At 39.0% G+C, this 15,447-nt stretch overlaps 1 protein-coding gene across 1 annotated transcript in view; it reads right to left on the minus strand.

Annotated features, from left to right (window-relative positions):
* The window catches only part of VWA3B (von Willebrand factor A domain containing 3B), a 202,179-nt gene that overhangs the window by 133,664 nt on the left and 53,068 nt on the right, over positions 1-15,447 (minus strand). The window contains exon 8 of the mRNA XM_027856651.1: positions 461-568. Coding sequence (XP_027712452.1) covers positions 461-568 — 108 coding nt within the window. The remainder of the gene's footprint in view (positions 1-460; positions 569-15,447) is intronic.

Raw genomic sequence — 15,447 nt, forward strand, 5'->3', positions numbered from 1 at the left:
TGTGTGTGTGTGTGTGTGTGTGTGTGTGTGTGTGTGTGTGTGTGTGTAAGCACAAACACTCCTATAAAGCTGGGAGGAATATCCCCCAGAGTATTCTGAAACCCAAGTTTAGGGCTGATGAGCCCATTTTGTTTTGTTTTAATTTTTACTTATTTTCATTTATTTCATTAAATATTTCCCAATTACATGTAAAAAATTTTAACAATAATTCTTTAAAGTTTTGAGTTCCAAATTTTCTCCCTCCCTCCTGCCCCTTCCCCCTCCTTGAGAAGGCAAGCAATTTGATATCAATACATGTGCAGGATGAGCACTTTCTACTAGAATAAAAGAACTGCCATTTAAGCAGTGAAACTCACGAGCAACTTAACTAATTCCCCCAGTCTCATAAAATTTGGTTGGTTTGTTGGTTTCAGATTGGAGAGTGTCCAGAAACACCACATACCACGACTGGCTTCTGAACCTTCAGGTTTCATGGAATCATCAACAATCTTCTGGATCTGTGCCAATGTATTGCGAGTTTCCTCCAGCTCTCTCCAGATCAGATACACATCCTCTCTGACCCCAGATCCTAGGATGGGGAATACACAGAATTGAGCAGTGTGCTGAGGCAATATAAAGCAATACCCAGTAGAGCTAATTTTGACCGAGTCCTAGTTTTACAGAACAAATCCTTTTATTAAGGAAATTTGTTCTGTGAAGTTTGGATTCAGTCAAAGGGCTGCACTTGAGGACCTAGAGGGCCACATGTAGCCTCGAGACAGCAGGTTCCTCACCCCTAGAACCTGAAGGACTTGTGTTAATAGTACTTTTATTAATAATATTTGTAGAACAAGGAGCCTTCAATGTGTGGAATAGATCAACTCCTTCAAGGTTCTGGTAGATTTCTTCATGTTCAGGTCTAATTTCCCTAATAATCTCTACTATAAAGTTCATCCCTATGGAAAATCTTAGACCCCTGAAGTTCACCTAAAGAAACAATGACCATTAAAATAAAGGAAAAATAATCATTTTTGATGGAAATATCGATGTTAATCAGAAGTTTGAACCTAAAAAATACCAGAAATTGGGGTCATGGCTGCAGAAGCTGATGATGCAAAGGAGATGTAATGTTTCTGTAATTCATCTGGATTTCTTTATTTTTTAATTTAGCTATATTCCTGCAATTGTGAACTACAAGATGACCTTAACACTTCTAATTTAATTAATTTTTATTATAAAATTCATAGCTATCAGCAAAGATGATCAAATAAATAGGGAAAACAAAGATGATCAAATAAATAATAGGGAAAACAAAATCTTACCCCTAAACCTAGGTTGTATAACAGATGGCAGGATGTTGTCATAAGGAATCAGGAGGGCCTTAGTTCAAATCTTGCCTCAAACATGCAATAGCTGTGTGAACTTGGTTTATTTTTCTATGCCTTAGTTTTCTCATCTATAAACTGAGGAGGTTGGACTCAGTGGCCTATAAGGGACCCTTCCTATTCCAAATCTCCCATTCTATGTTGTTCTTGATTTTTCTCCAGGCCTTCTAGAAGTTCTATCACTTTTGAGCCTGTTTTCCTTACTTTCTTTTTCCTTTTTTAACAGAAACACAGAACTTTAACATTGGAAGGGACCTCAGAACCTGCTAGACCAATCCATACTGGAAAGAAATTTCCAGCTATAATGGAGCTGGAAAGTGGTCATGCAGGCTGTGCCTGAAGATCTTCAATAAAGGGAATGAACCCACCATCTTCCAAAGAGCAATCTGTTCTGCTTCCTAGCTCTAAACATTGGGAAGTTTTCCCAATACCGAGCTTAAATTTGTATCTTTGCAAATCTCACCCATTACTCCTGCTTCCCTCCTCTCAGATTAAACCAAGCAAATCTTATTACTCTTCTACATGAAATCCTTTTAAATACTTGAAGACAGATATATTCCTCCTGAGTCTTTTCTTCTGTTTATTTCCTTGATATGATCATAAGCAGTGTGTTTATAGTTCTGGTTTGCTGATTTCACTCTATTAATTCTTGTTGACTTGACTTGCCTTGATTTGACTTATGAGACGCAACATAGCATAGTGGACAGTAAAGTGGCTTCCTCCAAGCCAGGAAAACCTAGAGGATGACTTTCCTCTGGTGCATACTGGCTCTACTACCCTGAGCAAGTCTCTAAGTACTCTATGAAACTCTATAATAAGATTAAGTTGAGAAGAAGGTGCCAGCCTGTATTGGCTCTCTATACCAATGAAATAGTCCTCATCAATCTTACTTGTCTGATCATGTTCCTTATCTCTTTCTAATTATCTCTTGTTTGTTTTTGCCAGTTCTGTGATTTCATATTCATGGGGCCTACAAGAGGTTAAGTAACACCCAGGATCACAGAGCTACCATATGTGAGATTTGAACCTAGGTCTTCCTGACTCCAAAGCTAGTTCTGTATCCCCTCCGCCATACTGTTTCTCATTTATCATTTTCGTGGCACCATAAAATTCCAGTACATTTTGTTGTTCAGTCGTTTCAGTTGTGAATGACTTTTTGTGACCCCATTTGGGGGTTTCTAAGATACTACAGTGGTTTGCTATTTCCTTCTCCAACTCATTTTGCAGGTGAGGAAACAGAAGCAAACTGGGTTATGTGACTTAACCCAGGGTCACGTAGCTAGTAAATGTCTGAGACCATATTTTAACTCAAGATGGTGAGTCTTCCCTCCAGTACATTAACATACTATAATTTATCCAGCTGTTCTTCAATTATTGGACTGCAAGTTGATTCCATTTTTGCTACTATGAACAGCACAGCTATGAATATTTTGTTCCAAGTAGTTCCTTTTCTCATTCTATGAGTGGGGGGGCAGGGGTTAGAATTTTCACAAAAAAAAAACTGGTTCAAAATGTATGATCAGTTTTGTGATTTAACTGCATCAATCAGTAGTTCCATTAACAAAGCAATATAACACACCTGTTTCTTCACAGTCCTACCAACATTGGATTTCATAAATTCTTTATATTGTTCCCATTCTAGTAGATGAAAGGCAGTATCATAAGGCTGTCTGAGTTCATATTGCTCTAATTATCAGAGAATATAATCATTTTTTATTTGGCTATTACTTCCGCTTTCATAACTTGTCTTTTCATATCAATTGACCACTGTTCTACTCGAGAATGTAAATTATTATTCTTATACCTCACTTTACTATAGCTTCAGAATGTTATCCCTTTAGTTGGCATACTAACTTCCAAAAATGTTGCCAATCTGTTTCATGCTTAATTTTAGATGTAATTCTTTTTGTTATACAAAATCTGTTTCTCTTTATAAAAGCAAACCTACAAATTTTGTCTCACTCTTGACAAGTAGCTCCTCCACTGTTCCTAGAGATTTCTTTCAATCTCCTGGTCCTAGCTTACAAACCATTTCCCCTGAGCCACTGCTGCCGGATGCTTGGCCTAAAAAGATGGTTTGCTTCAATGCCACATACAACAATCACTCTAAATTTTTTACAAGAACACTAAGGGATTTAGCTAAGAAGAAACTTGACTGATCCCCAGATGGCATGTAATGGCATCCAATTTCTGGTCACAGACATAATTTTCCTAGTGATATGAGCCGCTCTCAGGTTTCGCTGGTATAGCCCTGGTCCGCCACAAAATGGTCCACAATCTCCCCCAAAGTTAAAATCCTGTATAGGGAGCCATACCAATGACCTAAGTGTAAAGAAAGTATCAAACACTAAGATACTGCTGGGAAAAACAGAACAAAATGTTTTTACTTGTAGTGAGAGAGACAGAGACAAAGAGACAGGGAGAAAGGAAGAGAGACAGACAGAGAGAGAGAGAGAGAGAGAGAGAGAGAGAGAGAGAGAGAGAGAGAGGAGAGAAGTAAAAGCAAAGGGAAAATAAAGTTCCTTCCACTTAGGGGTTAGTCAAATTAAAAGAAAAGGTATTAATAGCTTCAACTCATAAAGAAGGAAGTGACAAGCCTCAGACATAAAACCCGTCCACCAAGGCTTTGCAGCTATCAATAGCTTGGGGATGAAATCTTACATGAACCCAGCCCTATACTGAAACACTAAAAATATAAGCATTTTGCTGCCAAATGTAATCCTTAAACCCGCAGCCCTTTCCCATTGCTGTGACTATAAGGCTGGTTTGCATTTGGCTGCTAAAATACCCTGGTGTTAAGTAGCAGTCTACTCTCTAAAAAAAAAAAAGTTTCGAATGCTCTGAGGCTTGCTTTCTCTCATAGATTCACTGAGTAACAGCTTAAGTAGGAGGAAGCCATAAGTAAATACGAAAAGAAAACCATCAGAAGAAATGAATTATAAATCCCTGGGGGCAGTAGTGACAAGCTCAAGCTCTCTATCCGGCTCTCAGGCATTTATCAGGTATGTGTAAAATTATCCATTGGCTTCCTCAGTGTTGCCACAGCATTTGAAAGGCCTTAGAACTTCTGCAAAAAAAAAAATTGTCTGGGAAAGTCTTGCCTGTTCCCTTCTCATGTTTTTATCAGGAATATACCTAATACATGCAAAAGCCACCCTCATAAAGATTTTATAGAAATGTAGAAAGCAGGCATGCACATAAAAAAAAAACAACCAAAATAAAGAATAAGATGAATTATGGAAAGACTTATATGAAGTGTTACAAAGCTATGTTAGCTGAACCAGGACTGTATGCACATTGATTATGAGGGATGGAAAGAAGGAAGGAAGGAAGGAAGAAAGTAGGGAGGAGAGAGAAACAAAGAAAAGTAGAGAGGGAAAGAAAGAGGAAAAAAAAGCTTTGTAAGTACACAAATGGTTGCTGTTGAGTTGCTTTTAGCTGTGTCCAAATCTTCATGACCCCATTTGGGGTTTTCTTGGAAAGACACTGGAGTGGTTTGCCATTTCCTTCTACAGTTCATTTTACTGATGAGGAAACTGAGGCAAATAGGGTAGAGTGACTTGCCCAGGTTTATCCAGCTAGTAAGTGTCTGAGGCAGGATTTGAACTCAGAAGGATGAGTCTTCCTGACTCTAGGGCTAGTGCTCTATCTATTGTGCCACCTAGCCCAAATGGTTATAGAAGAGAACACAAAACTAACTTTTTATTTCATCATTTATTAACTTGATTTCAATTTCATAAAACATGGCAAAATATTACTTGGGCATTTTCTTTTTCTCAATTAAGCTATAAATGATTTGAATTAAGTGTTTAATTTGGAAGTGTACCCCCATATTTGGTTCAGCTGTTGGTTTTGTTAGATGTAAATGTTGTACTTATAGTATAAATAATAAATTTTATAAAATAAAAAAACTATTGGGCCAATAGTTACTGATTAACTTGATCACCACGTTTTTCTTAGGGGCAGGGGGGGTCAAAGCACTGTTCGTAATCTTTAGTCGGTCACTTCCAATTTTGTCACCTGTAGCAAAGATCTCCTCTTTGTATCAGTCAACAAGAATTTATTAAATGCTTACTATGTGCCAAACACCGTGTTTTGAAGTGCTGGAGATACAAAGAAAGACCCTGCCTCCAAGATCCCTCCCATTCTAATACAAACAACTATGTATGGACAACATATACAGGATAGCATATCATTACTTCCTTACGTGGGTACATCAAATACTGCAGTGGTAGAGTCCAAACAACCTGGTTTCACTACAGTTGCCAATGAGAATAAAACACTATAAAAATAGCAACTCTGTTCTATTTCTTGTCTGGTTTTTTTTGCACTCCTACCAATTTTCAAGTGCAAATGCACTCAGAATAATCTAGCTTGACCAGATCTCATACCATAGTACCTACAGGCTTAGGTTTTGCTTAACTGCTTTTTTTAAGTTTTAAATTTTTACAGATATCTTTGGGAATGTTTCTTAGAGGTGTGTGACCAACCAGACAGACGGTTAAAATGGGCATCATCCTACTCTCCCCAAGTTAGCCCATCATGGAGCCTATCTCCATACCTACATCCATTACTGTCCAACATTCCCTTATTTCACACCTTCCCTCCAATCTGCAAGCTCTCAACCTGCCTCCTACTGAGAGGCATCAATCCCTCAGGTCAGTCATAACCTAACACTGGCTTGGACCTCCACACACAGCGAGAGTTGTACACATGCCACTGGGGAAAATCTTCTTTTGGCTTCCCCTTTCCCACCCTCCCACTCCAGCATACCCACCAGAGAAAAAAATTACCATCAGTCAGCAATCAAAAAATGTTGTAAATGACCATGCTAGCTAACTCTAAGACTTTAAGTTGGGGAAGCTAGGTAGCACAGTGGCTAGAGTACCAACCCTGAAGTCAGGAGGACCAGAGTTCAAATCCGGCCTCAGATGCATAATATTTACTAGCTATGTGACTCTGGGCAAGTCCCTTAACCTCAATTACCTCACACACACACACACACACCCAAAAAAAAAAAAAGACTTTAAGTTTCAGAGAAGATGCCAACCTATATTGGTAGAGAGAATTTCATCATCCAGAAGTTTCCTATAAGAATGAAATCACAAGGCTACTTCCTTTCCCTATCCCTTTTTCTCCTCCTCCATCTACCCAATGACACATGGCTTGTAACAAAGTATGAAAAAGAGGGGAAAGATCGGTTCAGTAAAACCAACATATCAGATCGGTTTTGTCATTATTTACCATATTCCACACCTATCCCGAGTCTCCCACCTCTTCAGAGCAGGAGGCAAAGTACATTTTCTTATCTCATCTCTGTGACCAAACTCAGTCATTATTACTACACAATGTTCAGCTTCATTTTTTGTTGTTGTTTTTTCCTTTTACAATGTTGTAGTCATTCTGCATATTGTTTTTCTGGTTCTGCTTGCTTCACTCTGTAGCAAATCATTTTCCTATGCTTCTCTTGGAATTTTCCTATTTGTCATTTCTTACAATCGAGTCATACTCCATTAGTCATATGCCACAATTCATGCTGTCATTTCCCAATTGATGCACATCTGCTTTGCTTTCGAGTTCTTTGCTATCATAAAAAGTTGACTATCAACATTCTCATGTAAATGGAACTTTTTCTCCTCTTATCTTTAACCACCCTGAGGCACATGCCTTGTAATGAGATTTCTGGGCACCTAGGTGGTGCAGTGGATAGAGTGCCCAGCCTGGAGTCAGAAAGACTCATCTTCCTGAGTCCAATCTGGCCTCAGATACTTACTAGCTGTGTGACCCTGGGCAAGTTACTTAACCCTATCTGCCTCAGTTCCTCATCTGTTTAAAAAAATGAGCTGGAGAAGGAAATGGCAAACCACTCCAGTATCTTTGCCAAGAAAACCCCAAATGAGGTCATGAAGAGTCAGACAAGACTGAATAACGACTAAACAACAGCAACAATGGGTTCTCTGAGTCAAAGGGAATTGACACTAATTAGTATTACAAATTGCTTTCTAGAACCTCTCAATTGTATTCCAGTATTTTGTGAGGTAATGCTGTTTCTATCACCTTCATTCATAATATTTTGCAAATAAGATTGTATTCACAGTCATTTTTTCCGCACTATCATTGTACTATAAGTGTGTGCCCAGTCTCTCCAAGGATGTTTCCATGTATTTGCAGAAAAGTACACTGTGATAATGTGGGAAATGTCATACACCTACTGTCCTTACTATAGCATATAGCTAAATGTCTATGTTAAGAGCTAATTTTGAATCTGTAAGCTGATTGTTAATAGGAAGGACACTATTGTGGGCTCAGGAGTGATGATGCGGATGATGATGATAATTATGGTGGTGGTGGTAGTGATGATGATGATGATGATAGTGATGATGATGATGATGATAGTGATGGTGATGATGGTGATGATAGTATGAGTAGCAGTAGTTACTATACCTTAGAACACAAGAATAACATGGAGTCCTAAATATCAATTACATAAAATGAAAAGGAAAAAAGAAAATCATTCCTGTAAAGATTTCAGCGCACCAATCAATAATAGCACAATAGAGACCCAATCTACAAGCACAAATTGAGGGAGCAAACTAAAAGGGGTATGACACTAATGTTTAGGGGGTCCCTGAAACTTTCTCTGTTGTTGCATCTTGCAAAGAATCTTGTATAATTTTAATCCATGCACGGAAGACATCTTGAACATCAAAGATAACCTGTCCACCTATTAATTTGGTCTTGAAACAGTCCTATGAATATAGCTGGTAACTCTTCTCCTCAATGCTTGAGGCTTTCCAGAGCAGAAGATTCAAGGTTATGGCATTTGAATATACCCTTGAATCTTTTCCAGTCATTAACACTGACATGCCCTGAAGCAATACATTATTTCCCTTTTAAATCTTAGGTCCCAACTAAGCAATGTTCTCCTTAAAGATCTGAAACAGTATCATTCCAAGAGCAGGTGGGGAAGGGTGGCAGCTGTCAGGGGCTGTTGCCCTTAAGATATCTCAAATATAGCAGAGAGGAGAGTGGGGTCTAGAGACACAGGAACCATACAGCAGCCCTTGCATCTTCTACCCACCCCTTCAAGTACACTTGGAAATGTATTTGTCATTTTCCCACCCTTTAGAAATCTTGGGGGAGAAATTGGCAAGAACTTTAGACCTAATCCAATGGGATCCCCTCAAATTACAGTGGAGGGGTGGTGGGGAGAAGAGGAAAGCATAGAATTTTTATCATCTGCCATGCATCCTAAATATCAATTATATGAAATGAAAAGGAAAAAAGAAAATCATTCCTGTAAAGATTTCAGAGCACCAATCAATAAACCAATATGCATTTACTAAATGCTTATTATGTACCAAGAACTATACTGAAAATTTCGTCATTGTTGTTAAGTCGTTTTTCAGTCGTGTCTGACTTTTCACGACCTCATTTGGAATTTTCTTGGCAAAAATACTGGAGTAGTTTGCCATTTCCTTCTGTGGCTCATTTTACAGTTAAGGAAACTGAGGCAAACAGGTGAAGTAACTTGCCCAGGGTCTCATAGCTAGTAAGTGTCCAAAGCCTGATTTAAACTCCGGTCTTACTGACTCCAGGCCTGGCCTTCTATCCTCTGGGCCACCTAGCTGCCCTTGTTGAAAACTAGGAATATAATAATCAACAAAACAGTCCCTGTCCTCAGAGAGCTTACATTCTAATGGGGGATATAATAATAAAAGTTATCATTTGTGTAACTCTTTAAGATTTACAATATATTTAACACATATTATCCCATCTGAACCTCAAAATCTGTAAGATAGGAATTATTATTAACCCCATTTCATAGCCAGGAAAACTGAGGCTAAGAAAGGTTAAGTGGCTTTCCCAGGGTCACATAGCTTATAAGTGTCTGAAGCAGGATTTTCACTCAGATTTTCCTGACTCCAAGACCAGCACTCTCTCCACTCAGGCACCTAGCTGTCATGTACATATAGAAGTATAACTATAATGTAGGTATGTATGTATGTATGTATGTATGTATAATTACAAGGTTTTGGGAGGGACCTGGGGTTAGGAAAGACTTGGTGGATGGAAGCTAGAGTTTGAGTTGAATGTTGATGGAAGGTAGGGATTCCAGGTGGAGGAGATGGAAAGGGTTGTCATTTCAGGCAGGAGGGATAGCCAGGGGAAGACACAGAGACTAAAGATGGAGTGTCACATATGTAAAACAGCAAGTAGACTAATAAGGCTGGTTTACAAAGTATGTGGAGAAGAGAAACATGGAAGAAGAATAGAAAAGAGGAAAGGGAATAAGCATTTATATAGCGCCTATTATGTGCCAGGCACGGATAAATGCTTTATAAATATTGTCTCATTTGATTTTGAGAAAGGTAGATAGGGGCTGGGTTGTAACAAGATTTAAATGTAAAACAAAGGAATATGTATTTGATCTTGGAAGATGAAATAGGAAGCCAGCCATTGGAGAGTTAGATATTTGGGGGGGGGACAGGGGGGAGGGGAGGGAGGAGGAAAGTGGGGAGAAAGGATGACATGATCAGACCTGTGTTTTAAGAAAATCACTTTGGTGGCTGAATGACTGATGAATTAGAGTGAGAAGAGGGTATTTATAAATTGATTTGTCTATTTTTATATTATATTATTTTATAATGTTTTATATTATTATATAGCACTATCTATAATGGTAACTAAATAACTAACTAGAAATAACCCAAATGCCCAACAATAAGGTATTATAGGATAATAGATTTAGAACTGAAATGTTCCTCAAATGTCATCTAGCTTGACCCTCTCGTTTTACAGATGAAAAAATTGATGTCCAGAGGTTAAGTGATTTGCCCAAAGTCACACAGATAGTAAGTGGTAGAGATGAGATTCAAATGCAGGTCCTTCTGTTTCTTAGTTCACTACTATTTCTACCCTACAAGGGATGGCTAAGCAAACCTATAATATATTAAAATTCAATTCCACAAGCATTTATTAAGCATCCACTACATATAAGGAGATCCAGCTCGGTGGCACAGTGACTAGACTGCCAGGCCTGGAGTCAGGAAGACTCATCTTCACGAGTTCAAATCTGGCCTCAGAAACTAACTAGCTGTGTGACCCTGGGCAAGTCACTTAACCCTGTTTGCCTCAATTTCCTCATCTGCAAAATGAGCTGGAGAAGAAAATGGAAAAGCACTGCAGCATCTTTGCCAAGAAAACCCCAAATGAGGTCACAAAGAGTTGGGCACGACTGAACAACAACAATGGAGGCAACCAAAAGGAGGCAACGTGGTACTGGTGAAAGTGTCCTGACTCTGGAGTCTAGAAAACCTGGGCTCTAGTCTTGTTTTTGACACAATCTATATGATCTTGAATAAGTCATCACCCTCCTCAATTTCTTCATCTATAAAATGAAAAGCTGGACTAGATGGTCTCTGAATTCCTTCCAACACTAATTCTATGAATCTATATGGAAAGCACTGGAGATGTAAGACAAAAATAAAATTGCCTCTGTGCTCAAGGAGTCTACAGCCTAGTGGGGAGGAGTCTCAACCTGGGGTCTATGAACTTTTTCTTTTAAACATTTTTCTAACTGTATTTCAATGTAATCGGTTTCCTTTATAATCGTATGCGTTTTATTTTATGCATTTAAATATATTATCCTGGGAAGGTGGGCATAGGGTTTACCAGCTTGCCAAAGAGAAGCAAAATTTTAAGATTCCCTGTAGTAGGAGAATATGACATGTACATAAATAAGTACATATAAAATAATACAAGCAAAAATAAGAAAGTTCCGATGGGGGCTGGGGCAATAAGAAAGGTTTCATCTAAGAGGTGGCACCTGAGGTGTTGGGCAGTTAAGTAGCTCAGTGGATGGAGTGCCAGGCCTGAAGTCAAGAACACCTGAGTTCAAATTTGGCCGCAGACACTTAATAGCTGTGTGATCCTGGGCAAGTCACTTAACCCTCTTTGCCTCAGTTTCCTCACCTATAAAATAAGCTGGAAAAAATGGCAAAGCACTCTAGTATCTTTGCCAAGAAAACTCTAAATTGGGTCACAAAGAGTCAGATATGACTGAAAATAACTAAACAACCACCACCTGCTTTGAAGGATAGTAGAGATTCTACAAGGTGGAGGGAATGTATATCAGAAATGGGGGTCAATGGGTAAAGAAATAGAGACAGGAGCTGAAATGTCACAAATGGAGAAGTTGGAGTAAGGGGAGCAATATGAAATAAGCCTGGAAAGGTACATAAGAGCCAGACTGAGTATTGTAGTTCATATACTTCTTTTTTCACCAAAGGCAATGGAGAATCAATGAAGATTTTTGAGCAGAGTGAGAAATGGCTAGATCTGTGGTCTAGAAAAGGGCTGAACAAATGGTCTTTTATTTCCCTTCCAGTTTTAGCTGTGTGAAGCATAGATTTGAGAGGGGAAGAAGGACAATTTGGAGAATATTGAAATAGTCCAGGTGAAAGCCGATGAGAGCATGAACTAGAATAAAGGCTGTGTGAAGGGAGAGAAGGGGACTGATGGAAGACATTGTGGAAGCAAAAGCAACAAGATTTGGGAATTGACTGGATATGAGGGTTAAGAAGAAACAGTAAGAATCGAAGATGACTCCTTGAAAAGAGTGGTGATGCTTCATAAGAAATAGGGACATTTGGAATAGGATTGGGTTTGGGGAGAAATTTGAGTGTCATTTTGGACATTTTCAGTTTGAGATGCTTATATGACAGTCTAATAAAAATGACCAGGAGGTTTGGTTTGGTAACTCAGGATTGAATTTAGAGGAAAGATTAGGGCTGGAGATATAGGTCTGAGAGTCATCTGCATAAAAACAACTGAACACTTGGATGCTAGTAAGATCATCAGGGGAGAGAGACAGGGGTCGGGAACCTGCAGCTTTTAGGCCACATGTGGCCCTCTAAGTTCTCAAGTGTGGCCCCAAACAGTCAAAGGGCTGCACTTGAGGACCTAGAGGGTCATGTGTGGCCTTGAGGCCACAGGTTCCCCACCCCTGAAGGAGAAACGGGTCCAGGTCAGAGCTTTGAGAGATGCCCACCATTACTGGAAAGGAGGAAGATAATGATCTAGCAAAGGATTATGAAAAGGATTGCTCAGAATGTGAAATACAATAGAATGCTAGAGAGTTAGAATCCATTGATATATAGGAGGGTGATAAATAATATATGTGTGTATAGCATGTGAAAAATCATGTATACACTGATTAAAACATTCAATGGGCATCAATTAACATAGGAAGATAATTGTGAATGACATAAATACAACTTAATGTCTGGTGTGTTATTTTTCTGTAACGTTAATTAAATGAGGAAAAAAAATTACTTTGAACTAATGAAATAGTGCTTTGAAAGATAGGTTCACCCTAAATTAGAAAGAATATAAAATAGACAAATTCATGGGATTCAATAATTGCAAATTTATGTGAATAGTCAATATTTTGAAATGATAGCATGTACTTCCTTTTCAAGAAGACCAAACAGCATAGTAAGTTATAGGGCATTAAAATGTCCTGAGAACTTAAAACGATCATTTGGATGAGGTGAAAAGGTGGGTATATTGCAAGCGTAAAGGGATGGAAGTGATTAAATCAGCAGTTCTTGTTTCAATAAAACACTCCCAATCCCTCATGTTAAATTATATGTTAAAATACTTGGTTGCCAAATTGAAATTTAACATTTCCTGGCCTAGGACAGTTTCAAATCCCCAAGGTTGAAGATACAAGGCACAAATGTAAAATTGTACTTGGTTCTAAGCTATTGAAATAAATTATCCATGAATCTAAGGCAAATGTATATATTCACCTTGCCATTTGAAGAATCCAGAGTTTTATTAAAGTAATGATACATGTATATTTCACTTGGACCACATCTCAAAGGTTGTTTTAAGTGCAAAATAGAAGAAACTATAAAGTGTTAGTATTTGCTGCCAGATCCTGGCATGCTCAGCATTACCAGAAACCACTTCCAACTTTGAGAGCTTGAAGCACTCCATATTCTGTAGTAGTCAGTCATGACCTTTAATCCTTGGGTCAGTCGTAACTGGAGTTGATGAAATCTTAGTGAGGTAACCCTCCCCTTCCAAAAAAAAGCCCTGGAGGCAAGATCAGAAAATGAAACTCTCAGTAACTAAAACTAAAAAGATAGGATTTATTATACCTCCTCCTCCAGTGAGATTTGGAACTCTAGAACCCACTTCTAGCTCCACTTCATCCTATACATTGTTGTTGAAATAGCCTGACCCACCTGTTTTTATAAGGTCAATCCACTGCGCAAGAACTTATATCGGCTTGCTACCATCTCTAATATTATATTCAAATGTCTCAGCAAGCTATCAACAGTACTCAACCCAAAAACCACCCATACTTGTATTTAAAGTGTCGTAGAATCATAGAATTGAAAAGGGCCTCCGAGGTCATCTACTCCAGCCCCTGTCATTTTAGGATCAAGCTCAGAAAGGTAAGGTAACTTGCTCAAGGGCACAAGGTCAATAAATGGCTGAAACTTATGTCTGCAGACTCTAAAAGTACCATATTCTTTCCACTATACCATTCCCTCTGACTCAAGCCTCTTGATTTAGCCTGGGTCAAGTTGATCTCTCCTTTTTCCACAATGGGCAACTTTCTAATTCTCATCTTTACATCACCCTTTGCACTCATCTCTTCACTTAAGAATGCCCTTCTGCCACCCCTGCCCCTTTGTCTCTACCAGTCTCTATCACTTCCTACAAAGTACAGTTCAAACCTAGGATGCCTCCTAACCCCATCCTCATCATTTTATTCCTGTTTCCCTGAGTCCCCAGCCCCTTAGAGATGGTCATTTCCTTGGAAAGTAACAGACATCAGCAGCAACAATATTAGCTTATGCAACTGTAGCTGATTTAGAGGTTGCATGACTGGGCTGGCTTCAAAACCAATGAAAACATTCCTCTGCCCAGAGGATAAGTGGATAGCAACTGGCATGAATTTTATTAAAATGGATCCCCTCAATGCTTTCCCCAGGATCATCTTTAGTCTTTATCTCTGTACTCCATCGCTTCTTTGCTCATCATTGAGTGGTCTGACCCTTCATCTCCTTCTGCCTCTAGCTGCCCATCCCAACTCAGCCTGAGGAAAGTAATTACAATTACACCAAGGCACACACAGCACTTCTTGAGAAACCTTCAACTGGCCTGCTTCCCCCTACCTGAGATAACGGCAGGCCAAGCCCCCACTTGGTCATTGTGTGGGCCCAGACTGGCTCACAGTGAACGTAAATAGCAATTCTTTCTGTTTTGGCCAGAAACCTTGAGCGTTTTCCCCTCCCAGATTGATTTTTTTTACTAGGTAAAGAGGCCATTCTCTGCCTCATTTCTTACCTAGCCTTAATCACCGAATATGCCTCAGTCAAAGTGAGATCTGGGAAAGACTTAGCTGAAAAAAGTCAAAGTCTCCCACTTCGTCCAGGGCCATCTCCAGTCGTTCTGATCTGTATCTCACCACTGAATACAGATGGCTTTTGAGGAGACAGTGAGGCTGGTGACTTTGCACAGCCCCCCTCACTTAATTCCAATTCACTTGCAAGTCATGGCATCACCTTCCCAAAGTCATGGTCCTCTTGGAGAAATAAGGACAAACAACAACGACAACAACAACAACAGAAGGAAGAATCTATGGTGAGCCCTCAGGTATTTCATCAGTGAGGCATCTAGGTAGAGCAATAGATAAAGGTGAGTCAGTAATACCTAAGCTTAAATCCTCTTTCTGACACTTCCCAGATATGTGACCTTGGGTAAGTCACTTAGCCCCGCTGAGCCTCAATTTCCTCATCTATAAAATGGAGAGAATAATAGCACCTACCTCACAGGGATATTGGGAGGATAAAATCAGATAATAGGCAAAGTAAATCTTAAAGTAACACATGAACGGGAGCTATTCTTTATTAATCATTATTATTATTATGATTATGATTATGATTATTATTATCAGGGCCCCATGCTTTGCTGGTAACCTATTGGGTACTTAGTATTATCCAGTCTCCTCCTAAGTTTGGTTTCCCCAATAGAAAGTAACATTATAAAACAAACAAACAAA

This window comes from Vombatus ursinus, unplaced genomic scaffold (genome assembly GCF_900497805.2).
Source record: "Vombatus ursinus unplaced genomic scaffold, bare-nosed wombat genome assembly UNPS02011591.1, whole genome shotgun sequence".
Lineage (NCBI taxonomy): Eukaryota > Metazoa > Chordata > Mammalia > Diprotodontia > Vombatidae > Vombatus > Vombatus ursinus.